The following is a 23,398-nucleotide window of genomic DNA, read 5'->3' as shown; positions in this document are numbered from 1 at the left end:
TTTTACATTTGTCTACAAGATGGCGATAATTTTAACCCTTTGAAGCCTGCAGCAAAATGTCACACTTTTTACTGTTTTCTGCAAGGGTCACTTGCTACTGAAATGATATGTGTGTGTCACTTTTGATGTTGGATAATGGTGTGTGTGTGCGTGTGCGTGTGCGTGCGTGTGCGTGTGTGTGCGTGTCCAACTTCAAAATACTTTTCTCTTAGAAGGCCACACTGCGTAATAATCTAATTCAATAATAAAAACAATGAGTTGCAAAAACAAAGTTTTGGTTCTCGCTCAGGTTGTTTATACAGGTGCACTGCAGCCATGGTTATAAGTATTACTATCAGTGCAGGAGTAGTCTTTTTGGAGATGGCAAGGCATTACAGCACACAGGAAGCTCTGGACATCATCATGCACTCTGATTGCGAGGATGGCTCCTCATCCTCCTCCGTGGACTCTGAGGCTGACACAGAAGAGGCCTCAGAGTCCATGGAGGACGCCTCAGAGGTGGGAACAGACCAGCTAGAGTCCAACTCAGACTCATCTGAAACTGAGAGCGGAGGGGAGATGGAGGAAGCAGCTGGACGGATGGACTTAAAAAAATGGTAAAGTGTTTTGGTCTCCCACAAACACTGAGACGCTCCGCTACGTCCCAGCAGCCAGAAGTTTGACCCCGGGACCAACACACTATGCTGTCGCCCGAATCAGTGACCCGGCATCCAGCTTTGCACTGCTGATGACAGATGACATCCTGCAGCATATTGTGTCCATGACAAACCTGCATGGGAGACGGTCAATTGCAGAGTGGCGAGATATGGACACAGAGGAACTGCAGGCTTACGTGGGGCTGCTCATTTTGGCCGGTGTTTACAGATCAAAAAATGAATCGACCCTAAGCCTCTGGAGTGAGAAATCGGGACGGAGCATTTTCCGAGCCACGATGTCCCACAGGAGGTTTCACCAAATCAGCCGAACACTGCGGTTCGACGACAAGCTATCCCGATTGCGGTGCCGTGATGACAAGCTGGCTGCTTTCCGCAAAGTCTGGGATATGTGGACGCACCGCCTACCGATGCTGTTCAGCCCATTCAGCGACGTCTGCGTGGATGAACAGCTCGTCCCATTCAGAGGCAGGTGAAGCTTCAAGCAGTATATGCCAAAAAAGCCGGCCAAATACGGTATAAAGATTTGGGCAAACTGTGATGTAAAATCATCATACCCCTGGAGACTGCAGGTGTATACAGGCAAAGCAGCTGGCAGTCCTTCTGAAGTCAACCAGGGGATGAGGGTGGTCCTGGAGATGACAGAGGGGCTCCAGGGACACATCATTACCTGTGACAATTTGTTCACGTCCTTCACACTGGCTGAGGAGCTGCTCAGGAGAAAACTGGCCCTGGTTTGCACAATTCGCCGAAACAAGCCTGAGCTTCCCCCAGGCGATCCTCTCCTCCACCTTTGCCTTTACGAAGACCCACACACTGGTCTCTTACATCCCTCGACGTGGCAGGAATGTGCTGCTTCTAAGCACGAAACACCGCAGTCCAGACGTAAGCGACAAAATGAAGAGAAAGCCAGTCATAATCAAAGACTACAACCGATGCAAAGGAGGTGTCGACAACCTTGATAAGGTAGGCACACATGTATTCTTACTCTTATATTCTTGTCTGAAATATATGTAGGTTTTTTTCAAATGAGCATTTTCCTATAAAATAATTAATATTTGCATCATGAGAGAAAATGCTTGGAATCATTTATTCAAATTGTTTTTGTTAGGTTGTTGCCACCTACTCCTGCAGGAGGAGAACAAATCGCTGGCCACTTGCCCTCTTCCACAACCTGGTTGACATTTCCCATTACAACGCCTACGTCCTGTGGACATCAATCGAGCCATCCTGGCAGCAGCAAAAACCATACAGGAGGAGGCTCTTCATTGAAGAGGTGGGAGAAATGCTGGTGACCCCACACATCAAGAAGAGAGGGCGCCTTCCCCGCTCATCAGCCGCTGCAACAATGGTGTCAGATCTGCAGGGTGCTGCTGCAGGCCCCTCTCTCATCAGTGAACGGAAGAGCGGGAGGCAGTGCCACTTTTGCATGGACAGAAGAGTTTGCAGCACCTGCTGCAAATGTGGGAAATTCATATGCAAGGACCACAGTCTGTCCATTTGCAGCCCCTGCTCCACCTGAGCTGGACTCTCACAGTGTTCATTCAATGTTCATCTTTGTAAAATAAATGTTTTTCTGGTTCAAAATGATCTTGTATTATTCATTTTAGTCAGGCTGGAGTAGTTTTAAAAGACTGACTCTTTGAAAGTGGGAACAAATATGAATATATCATATTTTTATAGCAACTTTTGTGAAGGTGGCATTTTCTGGCCTTAGGAACACGAGTGTGAGTTTTTGTTTAAATCTAACACTGCAAAAAAAATAACAATGCATTCAAATTTATTTTGCTGCCAATCATTGACCAATATAGGGACCTAATAATAACAATAATCAAATATTCCTTGAAATTTATTTTTTGAAAATTATTCTAGTTTTTTGTTCTTTTCAATAAAAAAACTGTGGAGTTTTTTCAACAAACTGGCATTTAAAGGGTTAAAATCCCCAAAATATAATTCATATTTCATATGTGTATGTCAGGCTGGAGTAGTTTTAAAAGACTAACTCTTTAAAAGTGGAAATAAATATTAATATATCATATTTTTATAGCAGTTTTTGTGAAGGTGGCATTTTATGGCCTTAGGAACAAATACGTTTTTTTTTTTTAAAGGGACTCTTAAGGGTTAAACAGACAGTTCTAACTCGTTTCTCTCCTTAAATTACTCACAGTTTGAAGTGTTGCTTGGCCTCCGATGGTTTAGAAGATGTTGCGATGTATTTGCTCAAAATAAAATAACAAACTTTTGCACATGCAACAAAGAAAAATAGGCCTTTACAATATTCAAAAGAAATAGGCAAAACTCAAATAAAACAACACAACTTAGGTATTCTTTCTTTCTTGATAATGCTTATCTTCACAACTTAAAGGGTACTTGTACGGTCTGTTCCTCGACGGAGTCTCTCAACAGGTTGCCCATCACTGTGGCGTTAGCACAGGCGCAGTGGGAATTGTAGTCCTTTATAGTGCGTTGACTACAGACGTCACAATTAGGTGGCCTTTCTTATCAAATCAAATTACTGGCTCTAACAGTATGTGTATTCACTCTCTGTCCTAAACGGCTTGTTGGAGCTCCTGCCCCCCCCCCCTCGTGAGCCCAGTGGCCGTCTGCAAGACAGCGAGACACAGTGAAACCCAGCCCGAAACACACACAGACACACCCGCAGCCTGGCTGGGAGTTTGCGTGTGTGCTCAGGCTGAGTTCCGCTGTGTCTCGCCGACCCCACACCGGTGAGCCAGCTCACACTGTCCGCTCCTCGCAGCAGCGAGCCTCCAACGTCCCGCAGAGTATGTGTGTGTGAGGAAGTACGCGGATTGGTCCAAACGTAACGGCTCCGCGGACGTAACGTCACTATACCCGAAATACGCCACTATACCCAAGAAGAAAACAATGGAAAAAGAGAAATGTCCAACGAGGCGTTCTGGGGCAGCATAGACAGGTATTTTCTGTGTTAGAGTTGTACTCGCTACAGGGTGTACTTTGAGGGTTTGTGACTCTGCAGACCGTTTACATGCAGAAAAACCTTCATAACACACAAGGGGACGGGTAATAACCGGAAAAGCATGACTGGGACCTTTAAATGACATCACACATGTATCCTGTTTGCTCTCATTAGCAGCGAGTTAATCAGCTCATAGTTGCTGTTTGTTTGAAAAGGTTAGCTATTGATTGTGTCTCAATTCCAAAGGGAAGAAAACAAAGACAGGACTCAACATCATTAACTTTCCAGGCATATTTAATTGGCACGGTAAACACAATACAAAGTATTCAGTGCTCCAAAACACAAGCATGGGCTACCAAATGGAACACAAACGAAAAAGTGCAAAAACACACCATTTGGTAGACCTTAGAAAGGAAAGGAAGTCTTACTTTGCAAAGCAGATAAAGTAATGGTAAGACTCTCAATAGTTAAAATAGATGTTTTCCTTTTTAAACTTTATTTATATATTCATATATATTCTCTCTAATTCCAACGTGCCGTTTCCTCTGTACAGGCAGGTTATTCCGGGGCAGGGACTCAAAGTTTTGTGGTGTCTTTGCAGAGCACTGGCAGAGATGGATGCTATTGAGCTACAATGATCTGTGCCTCTTCAGATTTATCGTTAAAAACATAATAAGGTTTTTGAAATCATGACATGTTGAAAAGAAAACATGAACTTCAGCAGAGATTTGATCATTTCTTCCATGTAAGAATCCAAATGGTCAATATGTCCGTCACTCCTCCGGTTGAAAAGTGGTTGTAACATGCTGAATCAGATCAATATTTAAGAATGGCTTCATACAGAACAATTTCATTGTTACTAATATTTGCAGTTAAGGGATTTCAGTCCCATTCAGGCAGAAAATACAACATAGACTTCCAGCTTTAGAAAACAAAAAAAGAAAAGCTGAATCTCAACTTAACATCATCAAATATATAAACCAGAAAATGTTAAAATCACGTACATTATGTGCCGGGGAATCAGTGGAAATACTTTCTCTGTATGATTATAAAAACTCTTAATTTTGCCCCCAAACTTCTTGAGATAATCACATCTTAATCCTTTCAGCAAACCACAGCTATCAGCATCATCCTTTCTCTCAGAAAACCAAAGTTAAGGCCCAAAAAAAGCAGGAGATTCTGGGTCAGTCACAGACTCACAGGAAAAGGATCACAGTATATTTCCATATACAGTAGACAGTTTAAGTGGATCATCCTAATATCAGGTGTAAATCATATCTTCATTTTTGGGTTGCCTGGACCGAGTGGAGACATTTCCACAAGGCTGATTAACTGTAAACTAACAACAACGTGTGTGATCAAAACATACCATAATAACATTTTGACATACATACTGTACTGTGTACTTACAGACCTACCTATGCATAAAATCATTCAGAAAACAACATATTCGGGTCCCTATCGTCCTTTACTGAGATTAAACTGGTGAACACTGGGAGGAGGAGATCACTCGTTGTTAAAAACAGGAAAACATGCTTTATGAACTAAAAAAAACAAGGTATTATAAAAAAAAAGAACCACAGGCACCGAACCTAAACAGTAGCATTCAGGTTAATTCAGTACGACCAGGCAATGAGGGTTAACTGAACAGAAAGGCTGGAGGCGGGGGGGCGTAAGCTAACCTTACCCCCACCCCATCGCCTGCTCCAGGGTGCCAGCAGAGGGGCGAGGAGGAAGACAGGGCAAGCATGCAGCACACCACAACGCTGAGAGGCCCCCCCGCTGCAGCAAAACAAGGGTGCTCGAAGCAGCAAGGGGTTAGCCTGAGCCGCGTCAGGGGGAGGGAGGGTGTGCTCAGAGAGAGGGACAGTGAGGATGAGGAAAATGGAGAATGACCTTCCGTCTCCTTTCCTCTCCTGGATGTGTGGGGGTGATCGTGGTGTGGAGGAAATGGGACACAAGGCCTTCAAAATAAGGCGTTCAAGCACACAACAGAAGAGAGAACACACAGATACATGATCCTTCTGAAACCTGCAAATATGATTTAGTGAGAGGGTGAACATGAGTGTTTTAAGCCCTAGATGCAGTGGTGGAATGTAACTGAGTACATTTACTCAAGTAATGTACCTGAGTATCATTTTGGGGTGCTTTTACTTTTGACTATTTTCATTTTCTGCTACTTTCTACATTTCAGATGTAAATGTTTTACTTTTACTGCACTACATTTATTTGTAGTTACTTTAAAAAAATAAATACATGTTTATATGATCTATATTTACCAATCATTTACTAAGTATTTTCCAAAATGCGCTCCATATGTTTCTAATGATTCAAACAGAAACATATAATATTCTATAATAATACAACAAATGTATAACAGGCATTCTCCACAATGAGTACTTCTTATACTTGAGTACATTTAGCTGATAATACTTTTATGTTAGTGACATTTTTAACTCAGGACCTTTACTGGTAATGGAGTATGTTTAGACTGTGGTATTAGTACTTTTACTTAAGTAAATGATCTTAGTACTTTTTCCACCACTGCCTGTATGTAGATGGCGTCGGGGTGACGCTCCCCTGAGTGAAGGAGTGAGGAGGTCATGGCTCACACACACACACACCGCAGGATGAAGGTGTTTTGTCCACAAGGCTCCAGCTGGTCCCCGTCCTGTCTCTGACCACAACCTCCCTTGTGTGTGTGTGTGTGTGTGTGTGTGTGTGTGTGTGTGTGTGTGTGTGTGTGTGTGTGTGTGTGTGTGTGTGTGTGTGTGTGTGTGTGTGTGTGTGTGTGTGTGTGTGTGTGTGTGTGTATGTATGTATGTGTACAGTGTTAGGTAAGGAAGAGGAGAGGTGTCAGAACCGGGGGGGGGGGGGGGGGGGGGGGGGGGGGCGTTCAGAGTGAGGAAGCCAACAGCCACGTTGATGACCGCGTGTGGTGCAAGCGAGTTAGTTACATTAAAGCAAGCTGAAAAAGGCAGATTGAATACTGTGGTTGTGACTGCTGCATGGCTGTTAACAGTGGAAAGGGTTATGAGCTCTAAAATTTAGATGGACTTCTCTTATCGTGGCTTCTCTTCGCAGAGGAAGCATGGTTTGTTTCGTAAAGGTTTTTGGGAAATTGAGATGCATACTAATCGGGCGCCCCTCTCTTTTTAGATTGAGGTCGTCTTTCACTTTCTCTCTCTGACTCTGTGAGCGCGCGAGGAACATGGTGGTTTCTCCCAGACTGCTTGCCCTGCCATTCCTCATCCAGCCTCACACTTTTAGGAATCTGCAATAAAAAAAAAAAGAAATACGAACAAACAAAAAAAAAAAATGACAAAAAATAAGTTAGATGGTTTTAACGGCAAATCAAGGCAACCCATCTATTCAGACTTAGAGAGGTGGGTAAAGAAGTCATTGCATTTATGAAAGCACTTTAAACTGACATAAAATACTGTGGTGTAGGCATGACCGCATTTACCCAAAGATGCATCTTGATCTGTCTTTACATCGTTCAATGTCCTTTGGCTTGAATGCATGTTAGAACCCGGCCCCTTTGTCACAACATGCTGAAATCACCTCATGACAACGACAACAATCCTGCAGCATGCCACACATTTCATATGCTCCTTGATCAAAACTATAGAGACTTGAATTCTTCCCCCAGATCTGCACATAAGAACCCCATGCTGTGCCATCGAAGCTCAGTAGAAATGTTTGAAAGGGAGTTGAACACTTTATGAAAGAGATGATTGCCGATCTTGGAAAGTAGCACAGAATGTCTTTTTGCAGCAGTGAGGTGGAATGACACACCATGCTTTACAGTAAACGCCCGATTTAACAGAGGTACGTGCAGGAAACCACAAAGCGTTAAAGTCACAACCAGCTCCTTCAGCCCAGCTCACCAAAGAGCTCAGAACAGCTAAATCTCAGTCTGGCCTGGGGAACAGGACCAGAGCAGCCCAACACTATCAAATAAAAAAGGTGGATTAAAAAGGAAAGTGGGGCTATTGGTTACTAATCTGATCAATAGTTATATAAAACGACCCCTTACGAGGGAAGATTCATTACATTCACAAGGTCTATCTGGTAACAGCACTATGATTAATCTACACGCATGCAACATTTGATTTTTATTGTCTTTTTTTCAGTTTAGCTTACAAAAATATCTTTTAATATGTATCCATATTTTACAGCAGATTACAATTACATCAGCATGATTGCACATGGAGCATGCTTTCCTTTTAGGTTACAAGGAGTGACCAAAACACACTAACGTCACTTCAGACGGTGCGTACATTCATTTAAGAGTTCAGTGATTTACTACCAAACTGGCTCAAATATTCGATTTTGCGAATCAGACTCATGATTAAAAGTATTATAATTTAAGGAAATACTTTCATTAAAAATCTTGACAAAAAAGATATTGTAAAATCAAGTACTGTGTGTTTTAAATGTACACATGATCACTGTCAGTGGGTGATTCTTCCCATAATGCTTAGCTTTGACTGGGAGTCAGGTTTTATTTTGTATCACCACTAGGTGGCACTGCAGTAAATGGGAGGTGAGGAACTTTCTCTAGAAGCTTCTTTACACAACATCCCCCTTGCTCAGCTCTGTGTCATTTCTGAAACATTACCAAATGTTTTGCTCAGATTGACACACACTCTTTCTACACACTATCAGCCACTACTGTCATGAGGCACAATGGACACATCTGATTGGTCCTTCCTTTCGAGAGAGACAGGAAGTGTGTGTTTCTTATCTGAGCTACCAGTAACAACCTTTAATCTCAGCAGTGAATGGAAACTCACAGTAACAAAAACACACTTGCTGAGTTAAATGTATGTCATAGCACCTTTGGCATTTGTTTCCAAAAAGACCTCGACGTAGGACGTGGGGACGTATCCCTCCTCGTCCTCGTTCCTGCGCACTCGTGTCCATCCGTCCCCTTTGTCCTCTTCTATAACATACAACAGCTCGCCCTCTGCCACGGCGATGGTGCCCTCATTGTGACCTGCAAGGGAAACAAAAAGAGAAATGAGAAGGAAAGGATTACAAATGTCCACCTTACACACTGCTTTGAAGTCACTTCTCGAGTTTAATATCTAAATCAGATTTCCTGAATACGGAGAGAAGGCAAGGCTACAGTAGATGATGTGTGGTAGGAAATTGCGAATAGTATTCTTTTACTTATTATGCTTCTCCTAAACCTGCATGAGCATACAGAGTGAGTAGACTCACCTGTACATACACAGGGTTGCCAACTTTGGGTACCTGGCTGGAGTGATATTTGATATCATGTGTTTAATTACACACATGTGCACGAAATGACTGCTATCGTGTTAGCAGCGGGACCTTAGCATATATATAGGATATATATACAATATATACAAATACACAATATTGGACACAGACTACAAAGGGCACACAGTTTCATTCACTAATGAAAGTCAAACACATGTTTGTTTCCACTGTTTTATTGTGTGCCTGTCGCGATAAGCAATTAATTGACTTATCGTACGATAAATAAAAATGAACTCGATAAATTGCCATTTACATGAGGATGTGACTAGCAGTTTGAAAGGATGTACTTGAATTATTATTATGTATTATCATTATGTCAGTGGTCTAAATGACCATACAACGGTGCCGACAATATCATCGTTTAATCGCAATAATTTCCGGGAAAATGTATCCAACAAAATTAATTATCGTGAGAGGCCAATACATGAAACACACACACAAACAAATCTACAGACTTACTCCAAACTGCCAAATATATTAATTAACACACTCTCACTCTCATACACTCTTTGACTATATTTTGGCCTAGTAGAACAATAAGCAGCAGACTTTTACTTTTTATCATTTCTACTGGATCTTAGATCTGCGCATGCGCAATACGGCAGTTGCGGCTCCAGAGTATTTGTGTTGGGTAATCTATGGTAGGGCTAACCCATACAGTGGTGGGGCTCAAGTCAGTATTTGCGATGTAATTACATACACGCTCCTCTTGACAGTGAAACGCCACGCGTGAGGTTTAGATTATTTCCCTGTCTCAATCCAAATTAAACTGTATGAAATAAAAAGTCACATGTGTCTTGTAGTAAATAAAAAGCGTGACCAGGGGCCTCATTTATAACGCCGTGCGTAGGATTCACGTGGGAAGGTTGCTTACGTAGTAGAAATCCAAAAAATAGGTACAGAAATTTTCCGATTCACCAAACATTGCGTACCGGCGAGGAAAGTGCGTACAGCACTTCCTACGCCGGTTTCCCTTTATAAATCACAATCGACTCGAAATGCGGTGCAGCTTTTGCGGGGTTCACGTAACGCCCATATTTGCCTATAAATAGTCAAAGAAACGCCCATTCATTCCTTCATTCATTTTGACTGACTTTATGAAGAAGATAGCAGGAAATGACGACAGAACAGCTAAAAAAGACATCTCACACCGTGTCAGATTTTGGTTATTTTGGGGAGGAGGAGATAAATCATATTGTCTGGTGGATGCAGTTTGAACCAGAGTAGCAGCATGGAGGTCGGATCGTCACCAAAATAAATAAATAAGTGGTCCGAAAAAGGTTAATGACAAAAAAAATACACATAGCCTTCCTCAGGCAGTGTGTTTGTACCGGGGACAGCAGACCCCCCTTGATGAGAGACTGTAAGAAGTGATCGGGGAATCCCTCCGGAGTGGAGTCATGACGACTGGATCTGAATTATGTTTTCGTATTTGGTGGTTTGTGTTCCAGCTGTCGATCAGCTGTGCGCAGCGTCTCCACTGCAGCAACTCTATATCCACCAGTTAGAGGAAATACAACTAATGTGTTGTGTTATATTAGCTGTACAATTTACCATATATGGTGTTCTTAGTTTCCATACCTCCTGTGTTTTATGAGCGATTTATCAAGTCTTAGCAAACGGCATAAAACATGATTAAACATGGTAGTATATAACCATGCTCGTACTACGGAAGAGGATTAGGGCCACATACATTTTTTTTTTGTGAGGATTTGGAAAAAAAACGTTTTTTTTTTGTTCTGAGAAAAAAGTCAGAATTCTGACTTTAATCTCAGAATTCTGACTTTAATCTCAGATATAGAAATGCAAAACCGCATAAGTTATGAGAAAACATTTCATAACATTAACACAACATATCGAGGTGGTTTTAAATAACATATCCGTATTTATTTATTTCTCCAAGTTATGTTTTTGTGTGCACTGAGGAGTCTCAAACAGGCTTTTGTTTAATCATTTTAAGATTGGCTTTAATCAATGTTTGAAAATGAATTCTTCATATATGATAAATGAGAGGTAACATTTTATTTATGGTATTATTTCCACATATTTCTCTCCATTCTTCCTTCTGCCAACGGTGTCGCAGTTTCTCGTCTCTCCCGTTTGTGTGCTTAGTGCGTACGCATGGATTAGAGTTTGCGTGGAGGACCGCACGTTTTCCCGTCAAGTTAGTATTTTATAAATCGCAAACATTGCGTAGAAACTGGCGTACGCCATTTTTTGAGCGTATATCCCTTTATAAATGAGGCCCCTGGAGCCAATCCTTCAATTTACCCACAGGTGAAAGAGTTGACATGCTGAAAACCCAACTCCTGCAGGGGGGTCTGGGGGGGATTCTCCCCCAGGAGATTTTTTGAAATACTAACATAAAATACACATTCTGGTACTCTCTTGAGAATACAAATAAATAAATCTATTACTACACGACATATTTAAAAAAATTAATGCCATTTTAGTTTTTAGTAATGACTTTACATTGTGGATAAGGGTGGATAGCCCCCATTGTTCTGTGTGTCAAAATGAAAGACAGCCCACACACCTATCAATCATCAAACCGTGGGGTCTTATTTCATTACGTGTTGATTTCTATCAACACGTAATGTTGTATCGATGTATATAGAGATGTACTACAGCAAAGGTATTCTCCGTCGGGACTTCCTGCAACAACACCACGCCGTTATCTTGATTCTGATTGGCCAGAAAACATTATCAAAGATGTTCTATTGAGAAGACGATCACTACGTGACAAAAGTTTTCAAAACCGTTTCTAGTCTTCGGTATTCTTGTTTTTGGCGTGAGAATAGTTTGGGCAGCGTGAGAGCGTGAGATTGAGTGAAAGCGTGTGTCACATGCCAGATGCGTGAGAGTTGGCAACCCTGACATACACGGTACTTTGGATGTATATCAGAGTAGAATATTAGTCAGGCAGTCTTATAACCTAAAGATACTTCTATAATAAAACACATGTATGACAACTACAGTTATTATGGTGTTATCTACAACACCAGCTAACAATTATTACTATTGTGGATATTTAAAATGTTGAGTAAACAAGCCGGACTTCACGGTTCTTGATTCCTGGGAATACTTATCTAAATGATTCCCCTGGAAATATGATGTTGTGAAAACAGGAAACACTAGTGATATTTTTAGTCTAAAGTCAATAGGCTGATACCCACAAGATAAGTATCACTACACATACGTCCTTTAGATCCTCCCATGTAGATGCTATCTTTAAAACCCACGAAAAACCTCTTTCCTGCCTGCACTGACTCTAGTAGACCTGCCATGTTCTTAAAATGGCAAATCTGCGTTTTGCACATTAAGAGCCCAATGTTGGCGTCTGAATTGTTCTACATACAGACCGTATTTGCTAAGATGCACATTGAACAATGTTTTAAGTTCACAAATGACCTGCTTCTTCAGATATTTAACGTTTGTTATGGAAGTTTATCATAATGACGTCTTTGTTTCCTCATAGTAATAAATGAATGTCCTGTTTAAAGAGAACAGATTCATTTATCTCTGAGGGGAGGACAACAGCTTTTATCATCCCTCCGATCGATCAGGGCTCTTTTCACCTTTCTTCACAGCGCTGTAGTCAAAGTGTTTGAGAATTGGCCAAATATGATTTTGAAAAGGCTTTCCACTGTCCTCCTCCACACATATTTTTTCATAAGATTAAACACTACTCCTCCACATTCAAAGTAATCAAACACCTCCACCCTGCGTCTGTACAGATAAAGGGCACATGTGCTATGGAATGTTTAAATTGAGCGGAGTATCTCTTCAGCTGTGAGGCATCTCCTGTTACCTTCAAACGGGTACAAGGCCTTGCAGGTGCCGATGGTGGGCAGGGTCTCGTCGTCATCAAACTCGTCGTCGAACTCCGGCGTGGAGGAGGTGGGGAGGGCGGGGTTGACGGTGGGGTTGACGGTGGGGTTGACGGTGGGGTTGACGGGGGGGTTGACGGGGGGGTTGACGGTGGCTTTGACCTGCGTCTCTGAGTTCTGCTCCTCTGTGTAGCTGCCATCCGGGCTGCTCAAGGGCCAACACACACACAGTAAATATACTTTGAAAACATACATAGTTTTTAAAGGTGTGTAACCACTCTGGGATGTTTTATGTGAGTGATGGATGTTTCGTCAGGGTATACCATACCTCTCTCTGTCCTGCGCACAGTTGTTGCTCACGAGTTGAGTGGAGTTGTTCTGGGTCTCATAGAGCCCACTCCTCCGGTTCGAATCGCTCTTAGATGGCATCCTTTCCTCCACCTCCGCTAACCAGCCCTGAAACACACAGTCATTATTATTATATTATTATTGGTTTTAAACCTGACAACTTGAGATATATTTTAAGCTGAGTCGAAATCTTTTTTATCTTAAAATCAGATGGCCTTTTATATGGCAAGAACTTTCAATGGAGGAGCAACACTACGGATTAGATGATGTAATGTAGCCTTATTTTACACAGGAAGATATGAGGGATATGTGGGTTATCTCTGTGATGCAACACAAATATTAGTTTCTTAATAAAAGTTTGGCTAAAGTGAGAACAGCTTGTTTTAGTGCCATGTTGAGAGTTTTATGGAAATGTTCATACATTTTTAATTTGTATTTATTTGCTGATTCAAGGGGAAAAGAGCACATTAATAATCACTGCTGCAAATGCGCCAGGCTATTTCTCATATATTGTCCCTGGACATATGTTTAAAAGTCACGCTAAATACAAATTACAATATTAAAAATAACATGTCAATTAAGACAAAAACATCCACATTACGTACGAAAACATACTAATGACATTGGGTAACGAGTGTGCTTGTTGTTGTTGATTTGGATGACTTTTGGGATTATTTGAAGAATAAAGTAAACCACCTTTTTTTTTTTTTTAGAGAATTGTGACATTTATTATATACTAACCTAAACATTCTGATATGGTCCTATTCCTAAACAGCACTGCCTTACACTCCACTCTCTTTCCCATGTCTAAGGTTAAAGCAGGACACTGTTCTGGGCCTCCTCCCCCCCACATGAAGCTCCAGCTGCATCACATCTTCTCCTAATATGGACGTGCGGCAGACTTTATTGGATCAACCCCAGATCGAGACGTGTGTTTGAACTCCTCATTATTTGCTGTGGTGAATAAACCAAACAAGAAAGCTTCGCCAACACTAACACTCAAGAGGAGAGGAGATCTCAGGCTGGCACTGAACGCACCTCAAACTTCTGCGCCTCGTACTGGAACTTCTCGATGTTCTGGCCTATTTCTGACAGCCGGGGGTCCACGCTGGCCGGGTCCCCCATCTGAGGGTTCTTCACGTACACGTCTTTCATCTTAGTGAGCGCGTCCCTGGGAAGAAAACGAAAGTTAATCCAAGTCCTTGTTGCATATTCACTTTTAAAGTCATTGCATTTTTTTGAGTACTACAAAGGCAACCAAGTTAGCATCCAACCAGAAGTGCGAAAGAAGCAGTAAAGTGCAGTGTAAGTATATAAATATGATAGATATTAAAAAAAAATTAAGTATATATACAACAGTATGATCAGTATTTATGAGTATATCACTATAAACACACTGTATAAACACTTTAATTGTTACGTATGGCTTTTAATGTGGGTTCATTTAACTGGTGAATAAAATAAAACTGTATTGTTTTTGTACCTAGTTTTAATTAATTTGTATTTCATTATTATGTTTTTTTTCATCTCATTAGTTCTGTTGAGTACTTGGGCTGCATTCAAGCATTACAAGTGTTATACAAATAAAGTTATAAATATTATTATTAATATTATAATACTACAGAGCTGGTAGGAATAAAGATAGCATAATACAGACACTATAGACATAATAAATATGAATACAATATAGACAGTGATGGACACTAAACAATAATATGAATACATGTGAGTTTGCTATAGTTGTTTGGACAGTTTAATAAATAAAATGCAAAATCAGGAAAAGGGTATCCAGGGGTGTGTCTGTGTGTGGGATGGGGTTCCACAAGGTGGGAAACGTCTTAATAACACACGTAAAGCTACCTCTGGTCCATCTCTTTCTGGATGTCCTTATTCAGGTCGTCAATCTTTCCCTGCAGCTTCTTCCTCCTCTGTTCTGGCGGCAGGTGGCTGAAGTCCTCTGGTCCAGAACCCTGATAAACAAGAGGGAGGAAGAAAAAAGAAACAAAAAGAGAAGTGAGGAGACAGAGATATGTTGTTGTGTTGCTGATTTAACAGGGATGTATTATCTAGCTAGGTGCCCTATATCCCTTTCCTGTAAACCACAACTAAAATGGATAACAGCTACACAAATGGAGTTCTTTGCTATTTTCTATCTTTATGAACCTGTGGGAGATACTGCAGCAACTCTATGACACTCACTAAAAGTTGGGATGTTTGAGTACAGACTGAAAGCCTCCCATCTATTCAGCCGCCACATCTAATCTACTGCTTCCTTGAAACGTAATAAAGTATTAGCTACATCTTAGTTCATATAGTGTTTCAGAGTGAGCAGGATAATTCTCTGAGAGCACGGTGTGTTCCTGAGACTGAGACTGAGTGAGTGAGAGGTTTTTTGGCTGGCTGTGGGTCATATTTCCAGTCTGTATCAGTGAGCTGATGAGTCATACTGCTCGGCAGCACACGTAATGCATCAGTGAATCTTCCGGAAGCTTCCTGTACTAAGTGCTAGCTGGCCTGTATGGAGTCAACATCAAATCTATACATTAATATGAAATAATAGGTAACTTCAAATATTCTATAAAAGATCTGCTAATATGTTCAATCTTATTTTCTTACAGTAACAGTTTATTTTTATTATTTTATTATTTTATTCTTGTATGGTTTATCATGCTTTTTCCCCTTTATTTTATTATATTAAAAGGGACATTTCCCCTTTCATTAGAGAATACGTATTTTAGCAGGGATTTTACAGATATGTTTTTCCTGTAGTGATTTTTATTTAGAAATCTTTAGTCGATAACATACAGACAGTTTCATGTAGAATCTATGTTCTTTACCTTATCACCACTTCTATTCTAAATGTAATTTGTATCATGCCTTACTTTGTTTTATTGTTATCCTTCTATAGTTATTAGCATGTCTTTTATATCTGTTGTTCATTTGATTTTGTATTGCATCTGCAGCCTGTCTTTATACATGTATTCTTCTTCACTGTGTTGTAAAGCACTGTGAACTACACTGCCTGTAAGTCACTGTATACAAAAGTTAATTATTTTGACTATCACCATAATAAAGAGCTTTGTTTTTATTATTTGTCTCATATTAAGATATTATGAAACATCAAGTACTTTTGATCAATTTAAACATATAACTCTCCATATGATTTATTTTTTAAATGTATCAAAAAGAAAGAACATTGTGATCATTTTGCACTGTTGCTTTGGTCCTATCAATGAGGGGAAACTGGCATTGACTAAATAGGTCTTATTGGTACGGGTTACAACGGGACCACCACAAGGACATATAACAGCTGGAGCTACAGACTACACTGCAGTCAGGTCAACAACACATGCAGCTAGGCTACCATGGCAACCTTACCCCTTCTCCCTGCATCAGCACACACCACGGGGCATGCAACATAACAGAGATGGTGTCAGTCATCATGCAGAGACATGCTCATCTCTGGGATGAGCTACAGTACAGCAGTCAGATATATTAGTGTTCACATTCTCTATGTACTGCAAGACACTCCAAACACTATCATCTAGGAAACAGCAACTACAACTATGGGCAGACATCAGGTCATGTGTTGATTCTAGTATGATGAATATGGGATGGATCAGAATTTACTCAATGATTTGTCCATACAGAATCATGTATGGATTTATAAAACACATTCGGTAGAGCATTTTTTGATATAAAAATCATTATGGGGCCTAATTTCTTCAACAATCAGCTTAGTTTTACATGCTTATTTGCTTTATTGCAGAGATACACTCTCATGTTATACACTAAATATCCATATATTGAACATATGAAACTTAGCATAGCTAGCATAAATATGCTAAGTTATGCTAGTTGTACTGTTTGGCATTGTAGGACATTTGAGAATAATAAATATGCTCAAAATATTGCTTAATGTTGCACAAATTGCTCAGCTCATACAGTAGCAGATGTATTATGGAATGTGCATTTGTTCTAATAAATAAACTGTAGTTGGCAGACAAGGGGTGTTTCTCAATGTCGAGTAAAGCTGCTTCAGAGCCACTATTTCAAGCATACTACGCCATCGAGTGCCGTCAAAGGACTGTTCCAATGTCCAGCATACTTGGAATTCTACCGAGCCCGGCGTACTTCGTTTGGAGACATTTCGAGGCTGCACATGTGTAGACTCCGCGGTCTTAAAATCCCCACAATGCTTTGCGCACGGACCAATTTCCCCAAATCTGTGGCGGAAAATGTAAGGCGGGGCCTCTCATATGACGCACACTTGCTCACCTGTTCCACTCTTCGTTTTCCGAATGCCAGGAAGTATTCTTGCCTCGCTTCTGAAGCAAGTGACTCGGAAGACATGTCATGTGCTACCAAGCAAGCGCACTCAACATTGAGAAACACCCAAGATGTTTAAGAGCTCCTGATTCTTTAGTAGTACTTACTTTTTTTTAACCTTTTTACTGTATTACTTTACTGTTCTGTATCAGGAAGTCCAATTCTTGTGAACATAGTACCTTTGCTTAATAAGGCGACACAGAAAGAAATAGGAATGATTTGGAAGCTACTATTTTCTTTTAATTTAACAGATTCTGATCGGTACATTCTTATATCTTGGAGTGAGACGGGTTAGCTGTTCCCCCCCGTTTGCATTCTTGATGCTAAACTAAGCATCTGCTGGCTGTCGCTTTATGTTTAGTGCACAGATATGAGGGAGATATTTACCCTATTTATTTAAGTCTTTGCAAGAAAATGAATATGTTTGGATTCTAAAATGTGAAGCTATTCCTTTAATAATCAAAGTGCGTCTTTTTCAAAAGAAAATATAGGAGTCATTCTACAGAAAAGGTGTAATCTGGGTGATACAAATCTGCTGAAATATATTCCTTCTAAAAACATCTAAAACCTGTTAAATAGCAATAACTAACTCTTAACTTGATGAATCCACAACAAGTAGAGCTTAAAGTATTTGTATTATTTGTATACTTTATACAAAGCTTATTTATATAGGAATGTCACTGGTGTTACGTGTTACCAGGAAGAAGAGTAACACCAGTGACAATTTGGAGAAAACACTACCATTTTAACAAAATTGCATCATAATTTCATTGATCCATTTTCTGTGGAGGCCTGCCATCATACACATCTAGTACATTTTGTGAGCTTCACAGAACAGCATTCTTTAAAAGACATCGGCATGCAGTGTAAGGACGTGAGTGAGACACTACATAGAACAAGTTAATGTTTGTTACGAGGACATACGATCTGTCGAGACATGGAGGGAGGACTACCAGACGGACTAAGAGACGGACAGGTAGAGAAGTCAAACATAGAGTAAATCTGATCACCTCAATGAGATTCCGGACGTGGGAATTGAGTGTGATCTGCACCACAGAGACCACGACACAGTTTGGGAGAGACATGAACACAACCACAACACAAAAACAAACAAAACAACACACAAATGAGACAAGGACATGAGTCTGAGGTCCATTGTTGAGTCACTGCAAAAATAAATATGAACTTAAATACAAAAATGATTAAAAAAAGGAGAACAAAAACGTTATGGCGAACACAACGTTATTAACAGTGTGTTACTGGGAGGAGGTGACATGCGTGCTATGGTCATGCCGCTACGGACGTGAGGTTATACGGTCATGCTTACCAGCTTGAGAGAAAGCTTCATGGGGGAGAGGAGAGAAAAAATGGCGAGGAGCAGGAGAGAGAAAGAAACAACAGTCAACATCAGATGAATATTCACGGCCATTTTTTCCCATTTTCCTTTAAATACTTTAATTGTATTTTATAATGATGATTTGCCAAACTTCACCATTGAAAGAAAAGAGGTGGTAGCACTTTGGGTTTATAGGCTATCGGTGTAAAACACACCGTTTCTGCTATAAACCCACCACTCTTTTCCAATGTGGGTGAAGTTTAACATTTCTGATATGATGGATTAATGAAAAACGAGAAACACGTCGGCTAAAAAGTGCCAACCTACTGCACAAGCATGAAGTTATGAGGGTAAAAATGAAGGAAGACAGATGAATATAAATGTAAAGAAAGAAGTAGAGGGATGGTGACTCGACAGGGGCGGATGAACACTTTATTTCTTCATCTCTCTGCTGCCAGTACACTGACAGCAGAGGGCGCCACAAGCATAAACACATCAGCTGATCCAGACGTTGACATGATGGAGGCAGATACCCAACACACACAAGCTGGGGAAACTATCGCCTGTTATGAGGAAGAAATCTGCACATATCCAGGTTTTTGTATATTGCACATGAATTTCCCATGAAAACAAATTGGTAAGTAGGTTACAAACAACAAAATAAATGGTTGTATTTTTCTGCTGTGTAATGTTTGAGCACAGAGCAGAGTGGAGCCCCCCTGGCTGTAGAGCTGCAGCAGATGACCTGTAATCCTGTTAGAGGCTCACAGGCTGCTGCACTGAGCCGCTCCACACACTTTACTCTACTAATCACCTCATCCACCTGAACTGGAGTGTTACGGTCTTTACTATCACGCCTCTAATCCTGACTCCAACCTCCACGCTGCTACATTACTGTTATATCTCCTCACTAAGTTACGTTTATTATGGGATCACATTGAAATGCAACTTAGGCTGACCAAAGGTCTGTATGAAAGAACATTTTGTAAGTAGGTTTTTGTGAGAGGCTCACTTTACAGAATATGAAATCATATTCAAATCAGAAGTATATCATGATATCACTGAGGGGGCAGACAACATTCATAAACTCTGGGGAAGGATCTAGTTTGGGTCTTGTTTCTGTTTTTATTTGATCAGATGTGGATTATATTCTTATTAACCTGTGTATATGAGAAATGATGGCTTCTAATGTATTGTTATGTGTTTCTAACAACTTACAAAGATATCTTTGATTGAAGAGAGTTCCCAAGTTCTCACTTTTGATGTATAAGAAATAGTATTTTACTTGGCTTAAGAGGGTTTCTTCTTTGCTCCATTTCTTTGCATTTTACAAATACTAAAAGTTGTTTTTAAAGAATGAACAACGGGGCAGATACAGGGTGAATATTTGGACCCAGTTGGGCTTACCCTGCTGTGAGCATGCATGTGATAAATCATGTGATCACTGGAGAGCTGCACTTTATAGTAAGTAGGAGCACATCACATAATAAATGTGTTTACAGCAGAAACTGTATATTGTGGCTCCACAGATCCACCTGGACTCTTTCCAACCCCCAGACAGACACGGATAAACAGGACAACTATGGTCCTTACACACAGATAACAGAGCTGCAGAATGGCACACCAGCACAAAGAAAGCCCTGGAGGGGTGAATTCTGGGTACTGTAGGCTGATACCAGATCCAAGGTGTGACAAACACCTCACCTAATGTCACATGCACCTGACAGTGATATTGAAATAGCAAGGAGGGAGGAAGAGCATCCTCCCGCCTGTAATCTCTCACATCCTCAGGTGCTGGTGACACTTTGTGAATGAACCCCGTGCAGACGCTCAGTGGGGGGGGGGGGGGGCAACAGCAACAGCCAGCAACAAGTAAACCGCAAGCTGAGCCATGTGATGATGAAGTCATCTCTCTGATCATTCGTCTGTCTCTTTTTTCACGCCTGAGAGCCATGTGATCAATACTGAGCCAGGCACAAACAGCAGCTTCCTTTGTGGGGAAAGTTGGCCTTGTAAATTGTGAGGACTGAATGTGTCATAGAGGAACAAATGACCATTTGGTATCATTTACTCACCCTTTGTAACCCTGAATTAGTGAAGGAATCTTTGTTTTTCTCGCATGCCTTCAAACTGAACAAAGAATGTAAAAAAAGGAGAACTTTTTGATGATTTCAAAGGGGCATTATTCTGCTCATTTTCAGGTGCTTACAGTATTTGTATTTAGTGCCTCTACTGTGACATGTCTCCATGCTTTAAAAAGCTCTTTATTCTTCTCATACTGCCTGTGCTGCAGCACCTCTTTTCACCCTCTGTCTGAAACCAGAGCCCAGTCTGCTCTGATTGGTTAGCTGGCCGGCTCTGTTGTAATTGGTCAACCACTTAGAGATGTCCCACCCATCACGTTCAATGTGTTGGAGTGCTAGCCAATAGGAGCGCAAGTCTTATAAAGTGTATAAATAAAATGTAATTATTTTACGAAAGTAAACAAAAGAGTTCAATGGAGGTATTTCAATCAGGGGGGGAGTGTGTGGGAGAGAAACTCCCTCTGGAGGGAACACAGGGATTTTAGCCTTTGCAGAGCGTGTAATGCACAAAAACCTTTTTAACAAATGACAGGAAAGGAAAAACCCTAACAAGCATAATAGGGCTCTTTAATGAAATGTAGACATTAAGCACGAGTTGTGAGGGAGTTTGTAAATATAACATCACTTTGCTGATTTTTAATGCGGCCCCCATCTGCTTCAATTCCTCAATAATTCCCTTTCTTTGATTCTTCTTTCCCCGTGGGGGTATGCGAGAAAAATAAACCTCTCTTCAAGAATTCAAGGTAACACCAGATGAGTAACGGATATACAAGATGTTCCTTTAAGGAGGCTGCTGAAAGTGCATGGCTTCTACTAATCACACACATTCAATATTCATTCACACTTTCTCCCAACCACCCGGATCACACACTCACTGCTGGTACTCACTGATGCCTATCTTACACACACTTACAACATATTTCCTGGCTTCGAAAGCATACGTGGGTCGCCCCAGAGTCCTCTTCATAAGCTCTTTGTGACAAATGAGCGCGCGGGGGGATTGCTGCTGTGGTGGTCGTCGGAGAAAACACAGCTTTGTCAATATTGTCTTAAAGATCTTATACTGTATACGGTGTTATTTAACTGCAAAAGCACAAACTATATGCTTTCTCTTTTTCCTCTCAAACAGAACACATAGACGCGCACATACACAGATACTGGGGGTGATTAGACAGCCACATGAAGGCTCTCCTGGGGGGGTAAACATCCCTCCACCGTGCAGAGACGCCACCTCCACCTGCACAACTACTCTAATCCCCTAATGCGATTCTGCAGTATGTTCCCCTGCAGGAGGTGGGAGAGGAATACAATCGATTTTTTTCTTGATTTAGCTGCAGCATAAACACAACAAATATTAAAAAGTCGGTTAATATCTCATTTTGCTTTTTCAATTATTAAAAAAGGGTTTTGGCAGGAAGTTGAGCCCCATTTAATAGCACAAGAATGCAATGTAATGCCTATTTCACTACCATACAGGCCAACATATAGGACTGTAAGTATGTTTGTAAGTTAGTAATTTATTATTATATAACTTTCTCAATTCCCGGGAGGAAATATTAATAACTCCCCATTATAAAATATAAAAATTAGTAGGAACTAGTTAGCTTGCTTTCACAGATAGATGTAGGCCTGGTTGAGAGATCTGAATATCTCCAGCAGCAGCTGTTCAGAGGCATTACCCCAAGATGTCTGTCTGTGAGGCTGGTGTCCCTAAAAGACTTGTTGTTATTTCACTGGATTAACCATGCACCTTCTGTTGCTTTAGTTATCTCTGACATGTGGTCAAATGTATTCAAAAAAGAAAAATATCACATTGTATAAAAGTACTCAACATCTATATACATGAAAACACACAAAAAGCTTACTGCCATGAGACATGAAACGGGGACTTGTATAAATGTGTTGTCATGAGTTATGGGAAAGAGTAGAGATTATATTGAACTCTTTGACTCTCTAATGGGCTAATGATACAGTATATAACCTCTCACCGATACAAAAAAGTCCTTCAACCTTTTCCTGTGTTGTGAAATGTTACAGTAATGTCAAACTTTTATCTTTTTAATCTGTGTATAGTCGACAAACAATGCATCTGATTCAACTCTTTTTATTGCTCTTCTCGAGAGCTGTTTCAGTACTTCCGCTTTCAGAAACGTGCACTTCCTGTTAGATCTGTGCACTGCTAGAAAAAATACACACACTTCCCTTTTTTCTGCCGACCTTCAATCATTTCCTCCACGATATGCTAACACACACGTATTGTTCTTTTCAGAAGTCATGTCAGCCCGATTCATACAAATGTTTTCACTTTGAACAACTGCTGCCCTTTCAGAATATGAGGGTAAACAAAAACTATATTCGAACGGTCCGGAAGGAACACGTGAGTCGCCGCCCATTCCTGAGGTCAGGGAGAGCTGGGGGGTGAAGTGTGTTATGGGAAAGCGTGATATGACCTGCCCAGGCTAAGCAATTCCATTACAAACGCACACTGGAGTTTACAACAGGAGCTGGTGCTGACACCCTCCAGGACCCACCGGGCGATAAAGCCACCCTCCGGGAAGCCTTCTAAAATTACTCCGACCTTCTCACTC

General features: G+C 40.8%; 1 protein-coding gene and 1 pseudogene across 36 annotated transcripts in view; one reads left to right on the top strand and one right to left on the bottom strand.

Moving 5' to 3' along the window:
• Positions 1-360: 360 nt before the first annotated feature.
• LOC117561529 lies at positions 361-2,240 on the top strand (annotated as a pseudogene).
• Positions 2,241-3,867: 1,627 nt separating this feature from the next.
• LOC117561387 (formin-binding protein 1) overlaps positions 3,868-23,398 on the bottom strand; it is an 80,111-nt gene continuing 60,580 nt past the window's right edge. For 3 of the 36 annotated variants that reach the window (XM_034238724.1, XM_034238725.1, XM_034238732.1), the window contains exons 12-20: positions 21,724-21,816; positions 18,718-18,732; positions 18,401-18,436; positions 14,922-15,031; positions 14,100-14,232; positions 13,042-13,169; positions 12,695-12,930; positions 8,435-8,593; positions 6,885-7,544 (exon numbers count right to left, since the gene is read on the bottom strand). In XM_034238724.1, the coding sequence (XP_034094615.1) occupies positions 7,468-7,544; positions 8,435-8,593; positions 12,695-12,930; positions 13,042-13,169; positions 14,100-14,232; positions 14,922-15,031; positions 18,401-18,436; positions 18,718-18,732; positions 21,724-21,816 (987 nt within the window). In that variant the 3' untranslated portion in view covers positions 6,885-7,467. The other 33 variants (XM_034238739.1, XM_034238743.1, XM_034238749.1 and 30 more) reach the window with 25 other exon arrangements.

This window comes from Gymnodraco acuticeps, unplaced genomic scaffold (genome assembly GCF_902827175.1).
Source record: "Gymnodraco acuticeps unplaced genomic scaffold, fGymAcu1.1, whole genome shotgun sequence".
Taxonomy (NCBI): Eukaryota; Metazoa; Chordata; class Actinopteri; order Perciformes; family Bathydraconidae; genus Gymnodraco; species Gymnodraco acuticeps.
The sequence above is the reverse complement of the archived record's forward strand: the minus strand, read 5'-3'. Positions and strand labels throughout refer to the sequence as shown.